This window comes from Mytilus galloprovincialis, chromosome 9 (assembly GCF_965363235.1).
Source record: "Mytilus galloprovincialis chromosome 9, xbMytGall1.hap1.1, whole genome shotgun sequence".
NCBI classification, from domain to species: domain Eukaryota; kingdom Metazoa; phylum Mollusca; class Bivalvia; order Mytilida; family Mytilidae; genus Mytilus; species Mytilus galloprovincialis.
Window position 1 is genome coordinate 77,207,891 of NC_134846.1, and position 17,289 is coordinate 77,225,179.

Below are 17,289 nucleotides of genomic sequence, written 5' to 3' on the forward strand. Positions count from 1 at the left end.
CAACTCTAAATATGTCCTGAAGACATGATAGTTTTCCAGAGTTCCCTATTTTCTATCCTTTATCACATCATACTGATCTTGGCAAAGCCCGCATTTGAAGCAAGAATTTTTCAACGTATCCATTGTTTTATTTTTTTACAGCACTAATAGACTTTTCTTCCCCTACGGTATCATCAGCTCAGTAGTCAGTTCTTTGGTACTGACATGATTTAACAAACCTTTCTCAAATTGTCCGTTTATAAATTTTGAAATTGCTTTCAGCGTTCAAAATGTTAAGCCTGTTATCTCTTATGAGGATATAATATTAGTGACACTACTTTGAGTTGAAACTTTAACAAGCTGTTGCTGATTTACATAATTGTACATGAGTGTTATTCATTATTTGGCTTTTATGTATTAAAAATAAGGCATCATTAATATACCGCTGTCAAAAAGTCAATTAAACACAAAAAAAAGTAAAGTATTTTATTTATGTTGTCATGCATATAATAGGTTTACAAGTATTTTCCTTAACGGATGAGTATTCAAAACAGAACAGTTATTTTACACATAACGCTATCCCTCGTGTATGTATTGCCTTATTTTCATAATTGTTTTACAGTTTTTAAATTTCGGATTTATTTTGGCCTTCAAACTGTTTTGATTCGAGCACCACTTATGGGTCTTAATTGAACAAACATACGCCTAGAGTACCAGATTATAAATAGGTACTTATATGTTATATAAGTTAGGTTTATACATAGTTTGATTTTAATCAGTAGTCATTATTTTAGGATTTTCCCAGGATGTGTATTTTCTTTGCTATTGAGATGAAACAGATTTATTATCATTATGTCAATCAGTTAGATGTGAAGTTTATCACATGTTCTTAGCAGGAGGTCTAATTACATCAGTTCCAATACAAATATACATGTCTTGTTAATTAGTGACCACTTGTTGTTGCATTTGGCTTCCTTTGTCCTTTGTTTCTTGATACACTAATCTGGGTGCAGTTTTAACTCCTCCCACTTAGGAGTATCCCATTAAGAAGTTGTGTATTAAAAACCTGTGTATGCTGCCTTGAGTATTCATTTATTTAAATGCAGATTAAGCAGTTATAAGAATAATATTGGCTCTAATAGTTTTTTAGCTAAAAACTTGAACTTTCAGTGTTTGGATTACTTTACTAAAGCTATATTACAGTTTTTAAACAACTAAATTTAATTCAGACTATTTAACCTGAAAAATAAATATTATTTTGGGATAATTACTGACAACAAAATGTCTGGCAGAGGAAAATGTGTGCGAAGGAAAACTAGGAGTTCTCCGTATGAGACCCAATGGGATTCTAATAACCCTTCTAACTGGACAATAAACAAACTAAAAGAAGAACTTAACAAAAAGGGAATAAGAACACCTACTGGTATGTCGAAACAAGTGTTAAAACAACTTTATTTAGAGAATTGTTTTGATGGAGTAAAACCTTTAGAGACACAACAGACAGAGACCGTTAGTGATTAGATTAACACAGATTTCTCACCAGAGAGCACTCTTCCAATTACCTTAGCAGAATCAGTGCATCAACACAGAAGCAGTGTTTCAAATGGCGAAAATGAGAATGGTGGAACAGACAGGAACATAGCTCAGTGTTTTGCAGGACTACACGAGACCTTCAAACAACTAATTTACAGAGACAATTATACTCATGACACAGGTAGAGATCGCGAATTCAACCTTCAACAGTGGTACAACCATGCAGGGATTGGAAATAGGAGTGAAACTTCTAACAGAGGAAATAACACCGTTTTACATGGAAATACACGAGAGCATACATCTTTCATCTCAGGACCACAAGTTGGAAATGATTCATGTGGAGTACGTTCGGATGAATATTCTAATGTGGACATTATATCTCCTTCTATTCAAAAGCAAATCATTGACGGAAAGGATGTTAATTTGGCATCTCTTCTTATCCCAAATTATGAAACTCCCAAAGTCCACTCTGTTGCAGCTAATGGCTTAGAATTAAATATTTCTGGGAAGCCAGATCCCCGTCTTAATAGAAAACTCACAATTCAAGAATTTATTAAGGCATTTGGCAAGTTTAAAAGGGTCATGTCATCAGTTTACCCTGACCGTAGAGCAGAGCTAGATGCTTATGAAGATGAGATGATAGATATTAGTAATTTTTATGGTGACAGATTTTATGATTACCATAAATTGTTTTCTGCAAAATCAGCAGCTCTTTTAAGGGAGAGAAGGATTAAGGTTGACTGGAGCAAAAGAGATAGGGATCTTCTTTCATTAATAGTTGCTGTTGGGAATGTAAATGTTTGCAAAATTTGTAATTTGGTTGATCACACTACTGCTTTTTGTCCTATGCAAACCTCCATGGCGTATCAAGACTACCCAGATAAAGTATCAAGGCAGTTAGACACTACTGATAAGTTAGGTAGAAAGAAGATTTATCATTCTGGGCGGGAGGTGTGTAATACTTTTAATACCAGTAGGGGTTGTACCAGGAGTTTTTGTCATTTTTCACATATCTGTAGTAGATGTAAAGTTGCTGGTCATACCCTATTATCTTGTCAAAAAGTTTTCCCCTCTCAAGGTAGGACTGAAGTACAATCTAAGCCACATACAGTAAACTCTTCACAAAAGTTTGAGAAAATAACAACAAATAAGCAAGGTCAATGACTACATGATTTTCCATATCTGGCAACTACTCCAAGTAATGTTATTAAACTTGCAAAAGAATTAATATCTCATCCTGACAAAAAATTTGTAAACTATTTATGCAATGGCTTAGAGAAAGGGTTTGATACTATGGTATCTACAACAGATTTACCTGCAAAAGAATGTAGGAATAGTTTATCTGCTAGGACACAACCAGATGTGGTTTCTGAGTTAATAGAGAAAGAAGTTTTTAAAGGTTTCTTGTATGGGCCTTTTAAGGATCCCCCTTTTCAAAAATATAGGGTAAGCCCAATTGGTATTGCAGAAGGGAAATAGTCTGGTAAAAGCGCTTAATATTGGACTTATCTTCACCACATAATGATGACAAACATCTAAGTATTAATGATCTTATTGACAAACAGGATTCCTCAATGTCTTATGTAAGAATAGATGACGCCATTGATGTTATTTTGAAATTTGGAAGAAATTCCTGGCTTTGCAAGTTCGACATATCCGACGCGTTCAAAAATTGTCCAATTATACCAAGTCAGTGGCCTCTTTTCTGCATAAAATGGGAAAAAATGTATTATTTTTATGTCCGTTTAACTTTTGGATGTCGTTCAAGCTCCAAAATTTTTGACCATTTATCCCAAGCTTTGTGTCATATTGCAGAAAACAATTAAAAGTTAATAGCATTTTGCATTTATTGGATGATTTCCTAACCATAGATCCACCAGATGCTGATGGTGAGAAGACTATGGCTATAATGATGATGATTTTCAAAAAACTGAACATTCCTATAGCAAAACATAAGACAATAGGTCCTGTAAAATGTTTAGAATATTTGGGTATTATTCTAGATTCTGAAAAAATGGAAGCTCGACTACCTCTTAATAAAGTCGATCGCATTTGTGAATTCATCAAAAAATTATGCAGGAAAAAATCTTGTACAAAAAGGGAATTGTTGCAGCTTTTGGGCCACTTAAACTTTGCTTCACGTGTCATTTTACCTGGTAGATCCTTTGTTTCATACCTCATAGGGCTGTCCACTACGGTCAATGATTTGCATCATTATGTTAAATTAGATAAGGAATGCCGTGTTGACCTAGAATTTTGGTTACTTTTTCTGAGCAGCTGGAATGGTGTGAACATGTTTTACAGTAGACAATTTTACTCAAGTTATGATATGGAACTTTTTACTGATGCCGCATCAACAAAAGGATTTGGTGGATATTTCAAGGGAGAATGGTTTTATTCATCGTGGCCATCAAACATTGCTTATCCTGACAAAACATTTTCAATGGCTTTTCTTGAATTATACCCTATTGTAGTATCCGCAATACTGTGGGGCTCACAGTGGACAACAAAACGCATTCTTTTCTGGTGTGACAATGAAGCTACAGTAGCTATAGTAAAAAAGGGCCGTTCAAAGTGTTTACAAATAATGAAATTAATGAGGAAACTTACATGGTGTGCTTGTAAATACAACTTTCATTTTAGTGCGAAACATGTTCCAGGATATCAGAATGATATAAGTGATGCTCTATCTCGTTTACAGATAGACAGATTCCGCAAACTAGCTCGCAGTACAGCACAACATCCAATGAAGTGCTCAAGCAGCTCAGATGTAATGTGGTCCTAAATCAAGCAGTGAATGAACTTTGGAACAGTGCTATTGCTAAATCTACAAGAACTGTTTATGATACCGGGTTCAGAAAATTTGAGACTTTTATGTTATTGAATGGTTTTGAATTTTCTAGTTTACCTCCTATTTCTGAGGATATTTTAATTTATTTCATAGCCCACTGCTTTAAAATTCTGAGTTTACAATACTCTACCATTAAACTATATTTTTGTGGAATTAGGTATAAATATGTACAGGGTAATCAAAATGATCCCTTACAATCTGCTCATAATACACCTTTGATCAGACTTGATTATGTTTTAAATTCTGTAAAAAGACTGCAAAAAACAAAAAATCACATAAGATTACCAATAACTTTCGAAATTTTGGAAAAAATTGTAAATTGTTTGAGAAAAGGTTTTGTTCCAAGTTTACTGATTTAATGTTAAGAACTGCATGCATTGTCGCATTTTACGGATTTTTGAGATGTGGCGAGTTTACAGTGTCAAAGGCCTCACAATTTGATCCACATATAAATTTATGTATTGAAAATGTTGTATTTCACACAGACTTAGTAGTTTTGATATTTAAACAATCAAAAACTGATCCTTTTAGAAAAGGCATAAATATACAGCTACATAAATTAGGTCAGCCTATCTGCCCTTACACAATTTTGTTAGAATATATACAAATAAGGAAAGAATTATCTCCTACTAATCAAACTGATCCACTTTTCATAACCATTGATAAGAAACCTCTGGAGAGACAATATTTCATCACTTGTATTAAAAAAGTACTGGATATATGTGGTTTCAACTCAAGTCATTATAATGGTCATAGTTTTAGAATTGGGCAGCTACTAGTGCTGGTAGGGCAAAAATAGAAGATCACTTGATAAAAACATTAGAGCGCTGGACTTCAGATAGATACATCAGATACATTAGGGTAACTCCAGCATCTATTAAAACAGCTCAAAGTAGGTTAGGTAGAATTTAAGGGCATGCTCATTTTCAAATGTTCCATACGCATGTTTTTTTACAGAGATTCTGGATGATATTGTTTTTGTTTGACAATTGATTTTGATATTGTGTTATTATTATGTGATAACTTTTATTATTATTTTTTTGGCTTTATTGAAGGTACCCCCTCCCTTACATCACAAATCCTTGGGGACACTCAGCTGTTGCCATCTGTGTTATGGACATTTATGAAATTTTATCACTGGTTGTTTCAAAAATTTCACTCATCCCCCAAGAATTTCTGGGAATAAACTGTCAAATTTCATACAAATTCATTCCAACACCAATTCAACATCAACACTACTAGGCTTCCTCATAGCCTCCTTATAGGCTTCATCATTGTCTCATTATAGGCTTCCTCATAGCCTTATAGGCATGATAGCCTCTAGGAATGATAGCCTCATAGGCTTCCTGATAGCCTCATGCATTTATTTTGAACCATCGTTCCAATTGGATTGGTGTGATGTCAAGCCAGGGTCTATACTTTGCTACTTTCAGTATGCACATAGCTAGGCTCTTGGTTTAGGCATGGAGCAAAAAATTTAATTTTTTAGCTGAGTAGTTTCCCCAAGGGCCAAATTATAATTGTGATGTATATATATATAAAATAAAAGTTGTAATTAAATTATGATTTATGTTTAATTCAAACATGGATACCAATGGCATTGCTACACAATATTTCCCAGGAGTTTATTTATAAGATAGGTTATAGCAGGAAAAATTAGGTCGATAATAATGTGAGCACTAAATCATTAATTTTACATATCATGAGTTCAAATGGTGTGTTCTGAAAGAAATCAGGGGTAATTAAATTATTTAAATTACTATGAAATTACTATGAACTCATTATGTGTGACTTTGAGGATTTTGTTCACTGACACATTTATTAGCAAAATTGAAATATAGGGCAGAAAGTTACATCAGGATGGTTTAATTGTCAGGTCAAAGAATTTGCAAAAAGATATGAGGTTGGATGTTTGCTCAGGTGTTAACACACGTTTCCCTGTTACATAACAGATTACCAAAGAAAAGATACAGTATAAACAACAGACAATTAAAATAAGATTAGAACAGCATCACATCAAACAGAAATAAATTTACCCGAAAAATATTTACAAAAAATCAGAACACAATGCAAACATGGAACAAATGACAATTAAACATATTCAGGATCATTTCTGAGAATTTTGTATAAACCATGTTCTTTATAAGTTTTTACAACAACAGGATAGATGCAATGCAATTTTTAGCTCAGTAATGCAAAATTAATGACAGTTTTCCGGAAAATTAACTTTGGCGCCACCCTTCGCCTAGAATATTTTTGCTGAACAATTCTTTGTATACCATATTCTTTACTTTCAACAAAATCTCAATTGGCGAGGGGTGTCATTTAGAGTCAGGAAATAAGGTGAAAAAAGTTGAAATTTGTAAAACAATGGATGGAAATGAAATATTTTTCTATTTTGGGCTAATATCTTTATAAATATGTGACAGATATACTTTATTTTCTTATTTTTCTTTTAACTATCCTACATTTAGCCATTACTATTTGATAATTAAAGGAGGTTTGAAAATTTTCGAATGATTCAATACTTTAGACATTAGATTTACAGAAATTACCATAACAAGGATATTCTGTTCAACAACAATGCACCCATTATAAGGTTTAACACTGATTAACAACAACATTATCAAAATAGATTAAAACCAAAAAAAAATCAAATGTAAAGTCATGTGATGTGCTAAAGTAGCAATGCACCTATTATTGTTAGGACCATTTGATTGATGTTTTAGGTATTTCAATGACCGTGCTTCAAAACCAGGTTTAATTCCCCTTTTTTCTACATAAGCAAATGTCTGAACCAAGTGAGGAATGTGTACGACAGTTGTTTTTCATTCGTTTGATGTTTTTGATAATTGATATGGGACTTTCCATTTAAAATATTTCTTGGAGTTCGATATTTTTTTTTATATTTTTTTACTTTTAATGTATTTTGTGTCACACCTCAGATTTTCGTGGCAAACCCGATTAATCTGAGAAATTGAAAATGCAGAAACATTTTCTAACAACACAGAACAATATGTAGATTGCTTACAGAACGACTTTTTCTGGATAAATCATCTAAAAGAATAGAAATAATCTTTATTTTGAAAACTTAGTTTACATAAAATGTCATATTAAATGTGTTGTTGTTGATTTATTAGTGCTGATTTCTAAAATGCAAATTTCATTTCTAGAAACTTACTGAATACATGATTTTTTTTTTAAAATGACATATCACTTGATTTCAAAGGAGTAACACGGCGGTTGTTTCATGTGGAGCACGATCTGTTTATCCTGCCTGTGCAACTGAAATGCTGTTGTTTGTCTGTTTTTTAACCATGAAGTTGTCAGTTTATTTTCGACTTATGAGTTTAATTACTAATTTGGTATTTTTTTTTATCTTGAAAAGGGTCTTAGTTTTATTTCAGAATTCTTCATATTTTCTTCATATGTTTGTTCTAAATGTACAAAAGATCGTATTTTTTCTGGAAAATTTGCTTTTTCGAAAGCTAACATGAACAGCAATATTTGTTTTCTCTTGATTTGGATATGCCAGTTTCAAAAGAGGAACACTTTATTGATATTTACACTATAACAGACGACTTTCGTTCTTTATTATTAATTTTTCTTTTTCAGACGATGTGTGAGTCCTTCTATAGTGTATTTATTCCCTAACTCGTTCTCTTTTTCGTATCTGCATGTACGTTTTTGATTACAATGACGTTATATGTGCTTGACTGATATATTAGTTCAAGTGATAGATTTTGTCGCAACAAGTTACTTAAACTTTAGCTTTCTGCGTTGTTTATGTTTCGTTTGTATATATACAGTTGTTTGTCTTTTTTGTCATGGTTTTGTCAGTGTATTGTCGACAAATGCAATTGTGTGTCCCTTAAGTATCTTTGATGTCTTGATGTATATTTATCTTATTTTCAATTTCACCTTATTATTCTCATATGAGTTATGATACAAAGGCAAATGTATATTATAGTTTAAATAAAATCAAACATAAGAAAAAACTGACACAATTGAAACAACATTCATTAGGACATAAAGAACTAGAAATATACAAGCTGTTTGTTCCTTCAACGTCACAATTGATTTAAAAAACAAATGCAATCAACTTTTACATATAGAATAATAGGTAGTGTCGTTTTTTATACTGACTATATTATGTGGTATATCTAGACGAGCCCGAAGGGCGAGTTTGGGTATATTCCACATGATATAGTCGGTATAAAAAACGACACTACCTTTTATTCTGTTTATCGGTAATTATGGCGTCACATAATGTATTGCCTAATATTTTCAGTGATACAGCCAGTACGTTGATACTCGAAAATATTAGACAGTAAGATCAAAGGGTAAATATACAAATTGCCGATAAAACAAACATACCAGTCGGCATGACGTGTATTTCGGGAATAACTTTAACAAGGAACGTTCGAAACTTAACGTTAAGAGAACCAAATCCTTATACCGTGTGAAGACATTCAAACTGGAAAGAGTCGTCAATCATTCAAATTACTAATTTGTTCAGTAATTCTTCAGCAAAGCGTGCCATTTCATTCAAACATTCACACTGTGCTTTGTATATATGCAGGTTGACGATTTTATTCAGGGTGTATGTGTGAAGTAGATTGACCTCTGGAATAAAGAACACAGGCATACTCTGATTTTCAACACAGACAAGCATTCTTCTAGTTATTTTGTATGCCCAAGCGGTTGATGAATCCCCATCCGGTTCAACAGTTGAGTGTTCATTTGAATTGTATTGATCCAAATAATTTTCTAGTTCGTAGAGAAAGCATGATTTCAACATGTATGTAGTAAGATATTCTACGCTTGGTTCATCGTCATCGTCTTTGTCCCAAACAGTTGGGAAATATTCGGATTTGTGTAATGCTTTCACCAGAATGTACCCTTTTCGTATTGACGGTGTCATGCTTTTTATAATATCGGCTTCGACGTCTGCTGTCGATATTCTGAGAAGTATATTCCAATCTCTAAACACCTCCGAGGCAGGAGTTTTGAACACAACTGAATACTTTGGTTCCAAATGTAACTGATTCATTAAATTGTTGTGCAAGTTAATGGTTTTTGGTAGCCATTTTGTTGGCTCTACAACAGGAACAATGTCGACAGATATATCAAGATCCTTAAAGGATTTACCAGTCCATCGAAAATTTATATTAGAAATCGAACCTTTGTGTAGATCAAGAAAGGATTTCAGATAAAGATTTGTACCTGTAAGAACATCATTATTCAACAAAGCCAAGTTTATGGCTGAATACAAGCTTCTGATGACCTTCATGCTATCGATGAAGTCATTTTCATCCACAAATTTTTGTAACAGCTCACTATTTGTACCACCTTTTAGCTTGAGTTTAACAAAACCTTTCGGAAATTCGGGTAGCTCTATTGGCTCTACGTGTTCACTAAATTTTAGTAGATGCCATTTGATATCAAATTCGTCATTTTGTCCTATCTTTGTTCCTTCTTTTCTGCTTCCTGACAGTGTAACATTACATTCAAGTATAGGGTTTGTCATTTTCACATACTGAGCTAGGCTTTTCATAATATTTTCAATAGATATTGCAATATCATGGTTTTCGTCAGTGTTGTAGTATAACCCCATGTCACAAGAATCGCGAATTAAACCAGCATATTTACTAAAAGCGTCCTTATGGTCTTGTAAATGTAGTTTCCATTCACTGATATTTAGTTCATTATCACAACATTTCAATATATTCAAGAAAGGGCACCCGCCAAATATGTTTTCTTTGCATATACATTCTCTGTTTTCAAACTTGGTATCCGTCATACGCTCATGTGTATGTTGCACATGGATAATAGTATATGGTTCTTCTTCGGGCATATTCTGCCTTTTCCCGAAAGCCTCAAGACAGACTCCAAGGTCGCTTGCATTTGTACCTGCAGACTTATAAGTTTTATATGGAGTAATAAGTTGATATAACATATATTCATAATTAAGGAATTTTGCATAATCTATTGGATTTCTACCGTCTGAATTTTCAACGACAGGATCGAAACCTCTGTTTAAAAGCAGTGAAAATGAACCATTATCCTGATACCATATCGCCCAATGAAAAACCGTAGAGCCAAAATTATCCTGGATGTTGACAATTCTAGAACAATGTGTTTCCAATATAATCTCTAAAATTTCAGGATGTTTACTCGCTATGTGACATGATGTTTCTCCTGTTTTCGCTTTAGCAGTTGGATCTGCGCCAAGTTTCAATAATATCTCAACTAGATGCTTTCTCCCCTTTTGAACAGCATAGTGTAAAGGTGTCAAACTTTGGAGATTTGTCTCGTTGACATTTAATCCTCGATTAACAAGAAACTTGACAATTTGGATTATTTCATTATCTCTTGATTCGAGTTCATCGTCTTCAGCGTTTCCGATTGGGTCATCTGGAGGTGACATAATCATATGAAGTACAGTGGATCCCATTTTATCCCTTTTCCTAAAATCCATCCCTTTCTTTAGCAGGTATTGTACATGATTCAGTTGGACCTTGTCGGAAAACATTATCTGATGGAGTAAACTTTGTCCAAAACCATCCTCCATGTTTACATCCAGTCCATATTTCATTAGACAATCTATTGATTCTTCGAAACCTTCATAACTTGGATTTTCTGACAAATAATGAAGTGCTGATTCATCATAAATATTTACGTCATATGGATGTGCTCCGTTTTCTAATAAAAAATCTATTGCTTGGTCACAACATACTGATGCAGCATAAATAAGCGGTGTCATTTTGGTTAAATCTTTACTATTCACAGATGCACCCCGCTGCAATAATCGCTGCAAAAAATCTACGCAATTATGATTTTCATTTTTAGATGACTGTTCTTCTTCAGAAGGATGAATGACATGTATAAAGTGAATCGGACATTTTCCTTCCGGATTAGGAGATAAAACATCTTTGGAGAGTTCAAGCAGTCTACTGATTCTTGTATAACACCTACCCTCTCCAATCGTTGTACAGTCTTTAAAAAGACTCAAGAGAGCATTTTCACCGACACGTTGCAAAAGTTCACGTCTGCTCCATGATCAATCAAAAGTTCAAATATTTTAATATCGACATCGTCGTAGAGAGCCATGAATAACGGAGTTTTACCATCTTTATCTGGAATATTAGGATCGGCCCCATGTCGAAACAAGATGTTTACTATTTCTATTTCGTTATTACATACGGCTACATACAGAGGTGTCGTATCCAATCCAGATCTATTTTCGGCGTAATTTACATTTGCCCCGTCATCTAATAACTTACTCACGTCTTTTCTTCTTCCTTCCACAACTGCATTAATAAGGTTACTCTCCTTACTTTGCATGGTAATTTAATTTTAATTCAGCTTCTCAAATCTAAAAATAGAAATTTAAATATTTGTGAGAGAAAAAGTACTGAATTATATATTATGAGTCTCAATACCTTTAATAATTTGTTATTTTACTGAAGAAATTGTTTTTGACCTCATGCATAAATTGGTTCAGTCATTTGTAATATGAAATAGGATTCAATTCTAAACACTTATATCGCAAAGGTTATGTTTGTTACCTACATTCGTTTTCATCATCTATTTAGTAGATAAGAACATCGATGAAATACAATAAGTATGTAGTTTAAAAGAAAATAGTAGGAAGATATCACGGGGACATTTAAAACTCAGTAGCGAAAAACTGACAATGTCATGACAATTAACGAAAACGCCGAAAGGATCCACAACTACATGAAAACTTAAAATCTAGCAAAACGAACCCCACCAAAATCCGGGGTTGAACACAGAGTGCTCTGCAAGGGTAGACTGTCCTTGTTCCGATAATTCTTATTCATTGATGTCGCAGTCGAGGATTTTTTTTCTCAAGAGGACGGAATTGTTTGTAAGGCAATTTGAACATATTCGTCGTATGATCTAATATTCTATAACGGCCAAACAGGTCGTGATGTCATTCGGAAAACTTTCGAAGCGATGACTTTAAATTCAAAATTTGGAACGTTTGGTTAAATTACTTACTAATGAGTCGGAATTTTCTATCAATAAAATCATTATAGGAAACACAAGCTCTGGAATATCTTATCAACTGGATGATTTATACTTCATATGCAGACGCTTATGCAATCTTGGCTCTACATAGAAATGGAAAGTTCACAATTGGGAAGCTTAAATCATCCCTTTTGTCGAAAAGTTTTGTTCTTAATAGTTATCAAAAGTACCAGGATTATAGTTTAGTAAGCCAGACGCGCGTTTCGTCTACATAAGACTCATCAGTGACGCTCATATCAAAATAGTTATAAAGCCAAACAAGTACAAAGTTGAAGAGCATTCAGGTTCCAAAATTCCAAACAGTTGTGCCAAATACGGCTAAGGTAATCTATTCCTGGGACAGGAAAATCCTATCCTAATTGTCAATTTTGTATATGTATATGAAGTCAATATATAAGTAAAAAATCTTTCGATTTAGACATATAAGGCATAGATTCCCATATACTAGTTGTAGATGATTAAATACATAACTGAGACACCCAAAATTACATAAACAGAAAATACATTAGAGATACACACTAAAAAAAAAACAAGTTACTCATTATTACTATAAGGACTGTAATAATTCATAAAAAAAGATTTCATGCTTATGATTTGGTACACTAGAATCGCGTATCGTATTCATATGACTCATAAGTGACGCTAGAATCAAAACAGTCGGAATGCCAAATCAAATACGGAGTTGAAAAGCATTAAAAAAATTAAATAGATAAGAATGTGTTTAAGGACACGATGCACCCGCTCAAGCTTTGCAATTTTCAAAGTAAAAAAGGAGTATAACTCAAAAGGGGTAAATAAAGGCAACAGTAGTATACCGCTGTTCAAAACTCATAAATCCATGGACAAAAAACAAAATCGGGGTAACAAACTGAAACCGAGGGAAACGCATTAAATATAAGAAGAGAAAAACGACACAACACTAAAATGTAACACACACAGAAATTAACGGACCAAGCATCAGGCAAAATCCCACGAGAATAACAAATATAACATCAAAACCAAATACATGAATTTGGGATAGACAAGTACCGTGATACGTCTTATCGCAATGTGAATTTAAAAATAAGAGAAAACAAACGACGCAACGTTAAAATGTAACGCACACAGAAACGAACAATAATATAACAATGGCCATATTCCTGACTTGGTACAGGACATTTTTAAAGGAAAAAATGGTGAGTTGAACCTGGTTTTGTGGCATGCCAAACCTCGCACTTTAATGACAATGTTAAATATAACATTGAAATGACAACATAATATTACAGGACTACAATACAAATAAATAGGAGAACGTATTAGACAAAGAAACACATGATTAATAGATAACAAAAAGCATCCGGTTCAAAATTCAATACGCCAAAAACGCGCCTCGTCCACACAAGACTCACCAGTGACGCCCAGATATAAAAGATCGAAAGTGAAAAAAAGTACAAAGTTGTACAGCACTGAAGATCAAAAGTTGAAAAAGGTTGTGTCAAATACGGCTATATTTTTATGCTTGGGATAAGAAGATCCTTATTATTTAGAACAATATTAATGCTATTGCAAACAGTAAATTTTATCAAATGAATATAAAAAAAAAATCATAATGAAACTGAAGTATTAACTAATTACAGAAAACAAAACCGGAATACATAATGCAAAGACCAACACAGAATAGACACATCCGACTCAGTCCAGGCCTCAACGCAATAAATCATAAAAATGACGTCACATACGATGGTGAAAAGGCACGAAAATTACGTCACATTTGAATTTATGAAAAATCTGAAACAGCACAAAAATGACGTCACATATGAAAAACTATATCTCAAAAGTAGGATAGAATTGGGATTGATTTAAGATTATAATAGAACTAAATACTGATATTACATTTAAACACAATGCATATTACAATATGTAAACGACTCATTTTCCGAACTTTGTCTGTATGTTGTGGTTCTTGGCATTGTGTAAAAGTTTAATAAAATATGAAACAAACTTTGAATGTTAGAATACGGAACCTGAACAATTCGCAATTTCCAAAGTTATAAAGGGCCTAACTCTAGAACGATAAATGACCTACTGGCCAAATTTACACTTTGTCTGTGTGTAATGGTTCTTAGTATTGTGTATGAGTTTCATAAAATTCGTTTTTAAAATTTATCTTCAAAACTTTCATACTTAGACAGAAATTATTGTAAAGGCAAACATAATAATAAATCTTGTAACATTTGGTCAGATAAGGTGAAAACAGTTCTGAATGAGCCTGGTATAATTAAGACTAAGTGTAATCTATTTTAAAACTCATATATATTGGTTCACACAAAATAAAAGTAAAATGGATCACTACAGTTAAAATGATAAAGCATGCAAACCAAGAGTTTAAATGCCTTGCTTGCAAACTTCGTTTGGTTGTTTGCTCAGGCATTGTAATTAAGATTGACACCTAATTTTAATGGGAAAGTGGAGTATAATAGTCTGTTTACTAAACACAAAGGTTTATTGGTCAATGAATATCAAAATTGTTTCCCCTATAATATCCATTGTCCAATCAACTCTTTTTTATATAGTAAACAAACTGTTACTCCGCCTCTCCATTTAATTTAGGTGTTAATCTTAATTACAATGCCTGAGCAAACAACCAAACAAAGTTGGCAAGTAACTTGAGGCATTTAAACTTTTGGTTTGCATGCTTTATTATTTTAACTGTAATACTAACTAGGCGAGTATTACTGTTCATGAAAATACTTATATATGAGGAAAAGTTTACATGAATTGAGCAAATACTATATGAAGTATGGTCGGGAGACAAACTTTGTTCTTCAAACATAATATAGAATGAAAATAAGACTTTGTAAATGTTATGCGTCCGTAACGCTTTTCTAGAATTTTATCTTCATCTGGAATGCCCAAACCTTAAATATTTGCAAGCCGATGATGAATAAAAATGTAAATACATGAGGAGCTTTTATGGACCATAAGGACCTTAATCTATTAGCCCAAACCACATAAGTCAACTCTGCATGAGAAAGTTGAAACATCCTAGTGTGTAAATGATTTAAAACTGGACACCGGAAAAAATAAGAAAGGTGTGTTATTAAAGAGGGGCATAAGATACCAGGGGGACATTCACATTCATAAATCTAAAATAAACTGACAACGCGATGGTTAAAAAAGAAAAAGACAAACAAACAAACAATAGTTAACAAAACACAAAACACAGAAAATTAATGAAGCCACACGAAACCCACCAACAACTAGGAGTGATAGCAGGTGCTAAGGTAGGGTATTAAGCAGATCCTATGTTATTAGTATGAGCCAGTGATATCCTCTGTGAATATAAGTATTCCTCCTTCATTGATATAGATTTGTTGCCGAAGGTCGTTGGTTTTCAACTGGCACTAGAACATGAAAAAACACATATATATAAAGTTGATGGGTTAGTAAAAAGTAAAATAACAAAAATACCATCGAACTCGGAGGAAAATTCTAAACAGAAAGTTGCTTATAAAATGCCACAATCAAAAGCTCAAACACATCAAACGAATATATAACAAATGTCATATTCGAAGCGCTTATCTTGATAAACCTTCATAAGGTACGCTTAAATCAAATAATTTGAAATCTATAGATGATTAGATATTCGAGTAATAACAAAATAATTGAGCTTTATTACAAAAAGAGATCAGAAACAGAACACACAAATCAAGTTCAACTTTGAATGAGGAAGTTTTAGGATATTTATATTAGTATGTTTTGAATTTTTCAAACAGACATATAAATTACTAACTTACCAAAATGTTTGAACAGTATAAGGGAAGTTCCTGGTTTATTGAATGGTTGATTTACTTCTTTTTGTTTAATTCAATGGCAGAATGTCAAGATTACCTGTACAGTTTAGACTGCTTTATATATATATTCAAAAGTACTATATATAGATTAGAGGAAGTGAATTCATGAAATACCATTATATAAGAGAATGAAAATTGGAGGACACTTGAACAGGATGTTTTTGAGCTAGATGTGCACTTGCTTATCTGCTAATAAAAGTAAAATCACAAAAATACTAAACTCCGAGGAAAATTCAAAACGGAAAGTCCCTTATCAAATAGCAAAATCAAATGATAAAACACATCAAACGAATTGACAACAACTGTCATATTCCTGACTTGTTACATGCATTTTCATATGTAGAAAATGGTGGATTGAACCTGCTTTTATAGCGCTAATTCTCTCACTTGTATGACAGTCGCATTAAATTCCATGATATTTACAACGATGCGTGAATAAAACAGACATAATAGGTCACATTGTCATAATATGGGTATACATACCAAAATGTGAACAAATAATGAAAACATATGATCAGCAAAATAAGTTCTACAAATAAACTCATCATAGATACCAGGACTTAAATTTTACACTCACGCCAGACGCGCGTCTACAAAAGACTCATCAGTAACGCTCGAATAAAAAATATAAATAAAGGCCAAATGAATTACGAAGTTGAAGAGCATTGAGGACCAAAAATTCCTAAAAGTTTTGCCAAATACAGCTAAGGTAATCTATTCCTGAGGTAGAAAAGCCTAAGTAATTCAAAAATTCAAAGTTTTGTTAACAGTTAATTTATTATTATGAACATATCAATGATAACTCAAGTCAACACAGAAGTGCTGACTACTGGGCTGGTGATACCCTCGGGGAAATAAATCTCCACCAACAGTGGCATCGACCCAGTGGTTGTAAATAAACTCATCAAAGATACCAGGACTAAAATTTTACACTTACGCCAGACGCGCGTTTCGTCTACAAAAGAATCGTCAGTGACATTCGAATAAAGAAAAATTTAAAAGGCCAAATAAATTACCAAGTTGAAGAGCATTAAG

The 17,289-nt window shown here is 33.1% G+C and overlaps 1 protein-coding gene and 1 long non-coding RNA gene across 2 annotated transcripts; one reads left to right on the plus strand and one right to left on the minus strand.

Annotated features, from left to right (window-relative positions):
* The first annotated feature begins 2,805 nt into the window (after positions 1-2,805).
* Positions 2,806-4,297, plus strand: LOC143046833 (uncharacterized). The gene is made up of 2 exons (XM_076219894.1): positions 2,806-2,918; positions 3,328-4,297. Exons 1-2 carry the CDS (start codon positions 2,806-2,808, stop codon positions 4,295-4,297), a joined length of 1,083 nt encoding a protein of 360 aa, XP_076076009.1.
* Positions 4,298-7,428: 3,131 nt separating this feature from the next.
* Positions 7,429-16,275, minus strand: LOC143046001 (uncharacterized). The gene is made up of 2 exons (XR_012969053.1): positions 16,198-16,275; positions 7,429-11,741 (listed from the first exon to the last, which is right to left on the minus strand). It is a non-coding gene; the product is annotated as an uncharacterized LOC143046001 (long non-coding RNA).
* Between the last annotated feature and the right edge of the window lie 1,014 nt (positions 16,276-17,289).

Bases quoted from the DNA above. Each gene is read 5' to 3' on its own strand.
- LOC143046833 (XM_076219894.1), top strand. From the start codon at position 2,806: ATGGTATCTACAACAGATTTACCTGCAAAAGAATGTAGGAATAGTTTA. The intron at 2,919-3,327 runs GTATGGGCCTTT...GTCATATTGCAG, and splicing joins GAAGTTTTTAAAGGTTTCTT to AAAACAATTAAAAGTTAATA.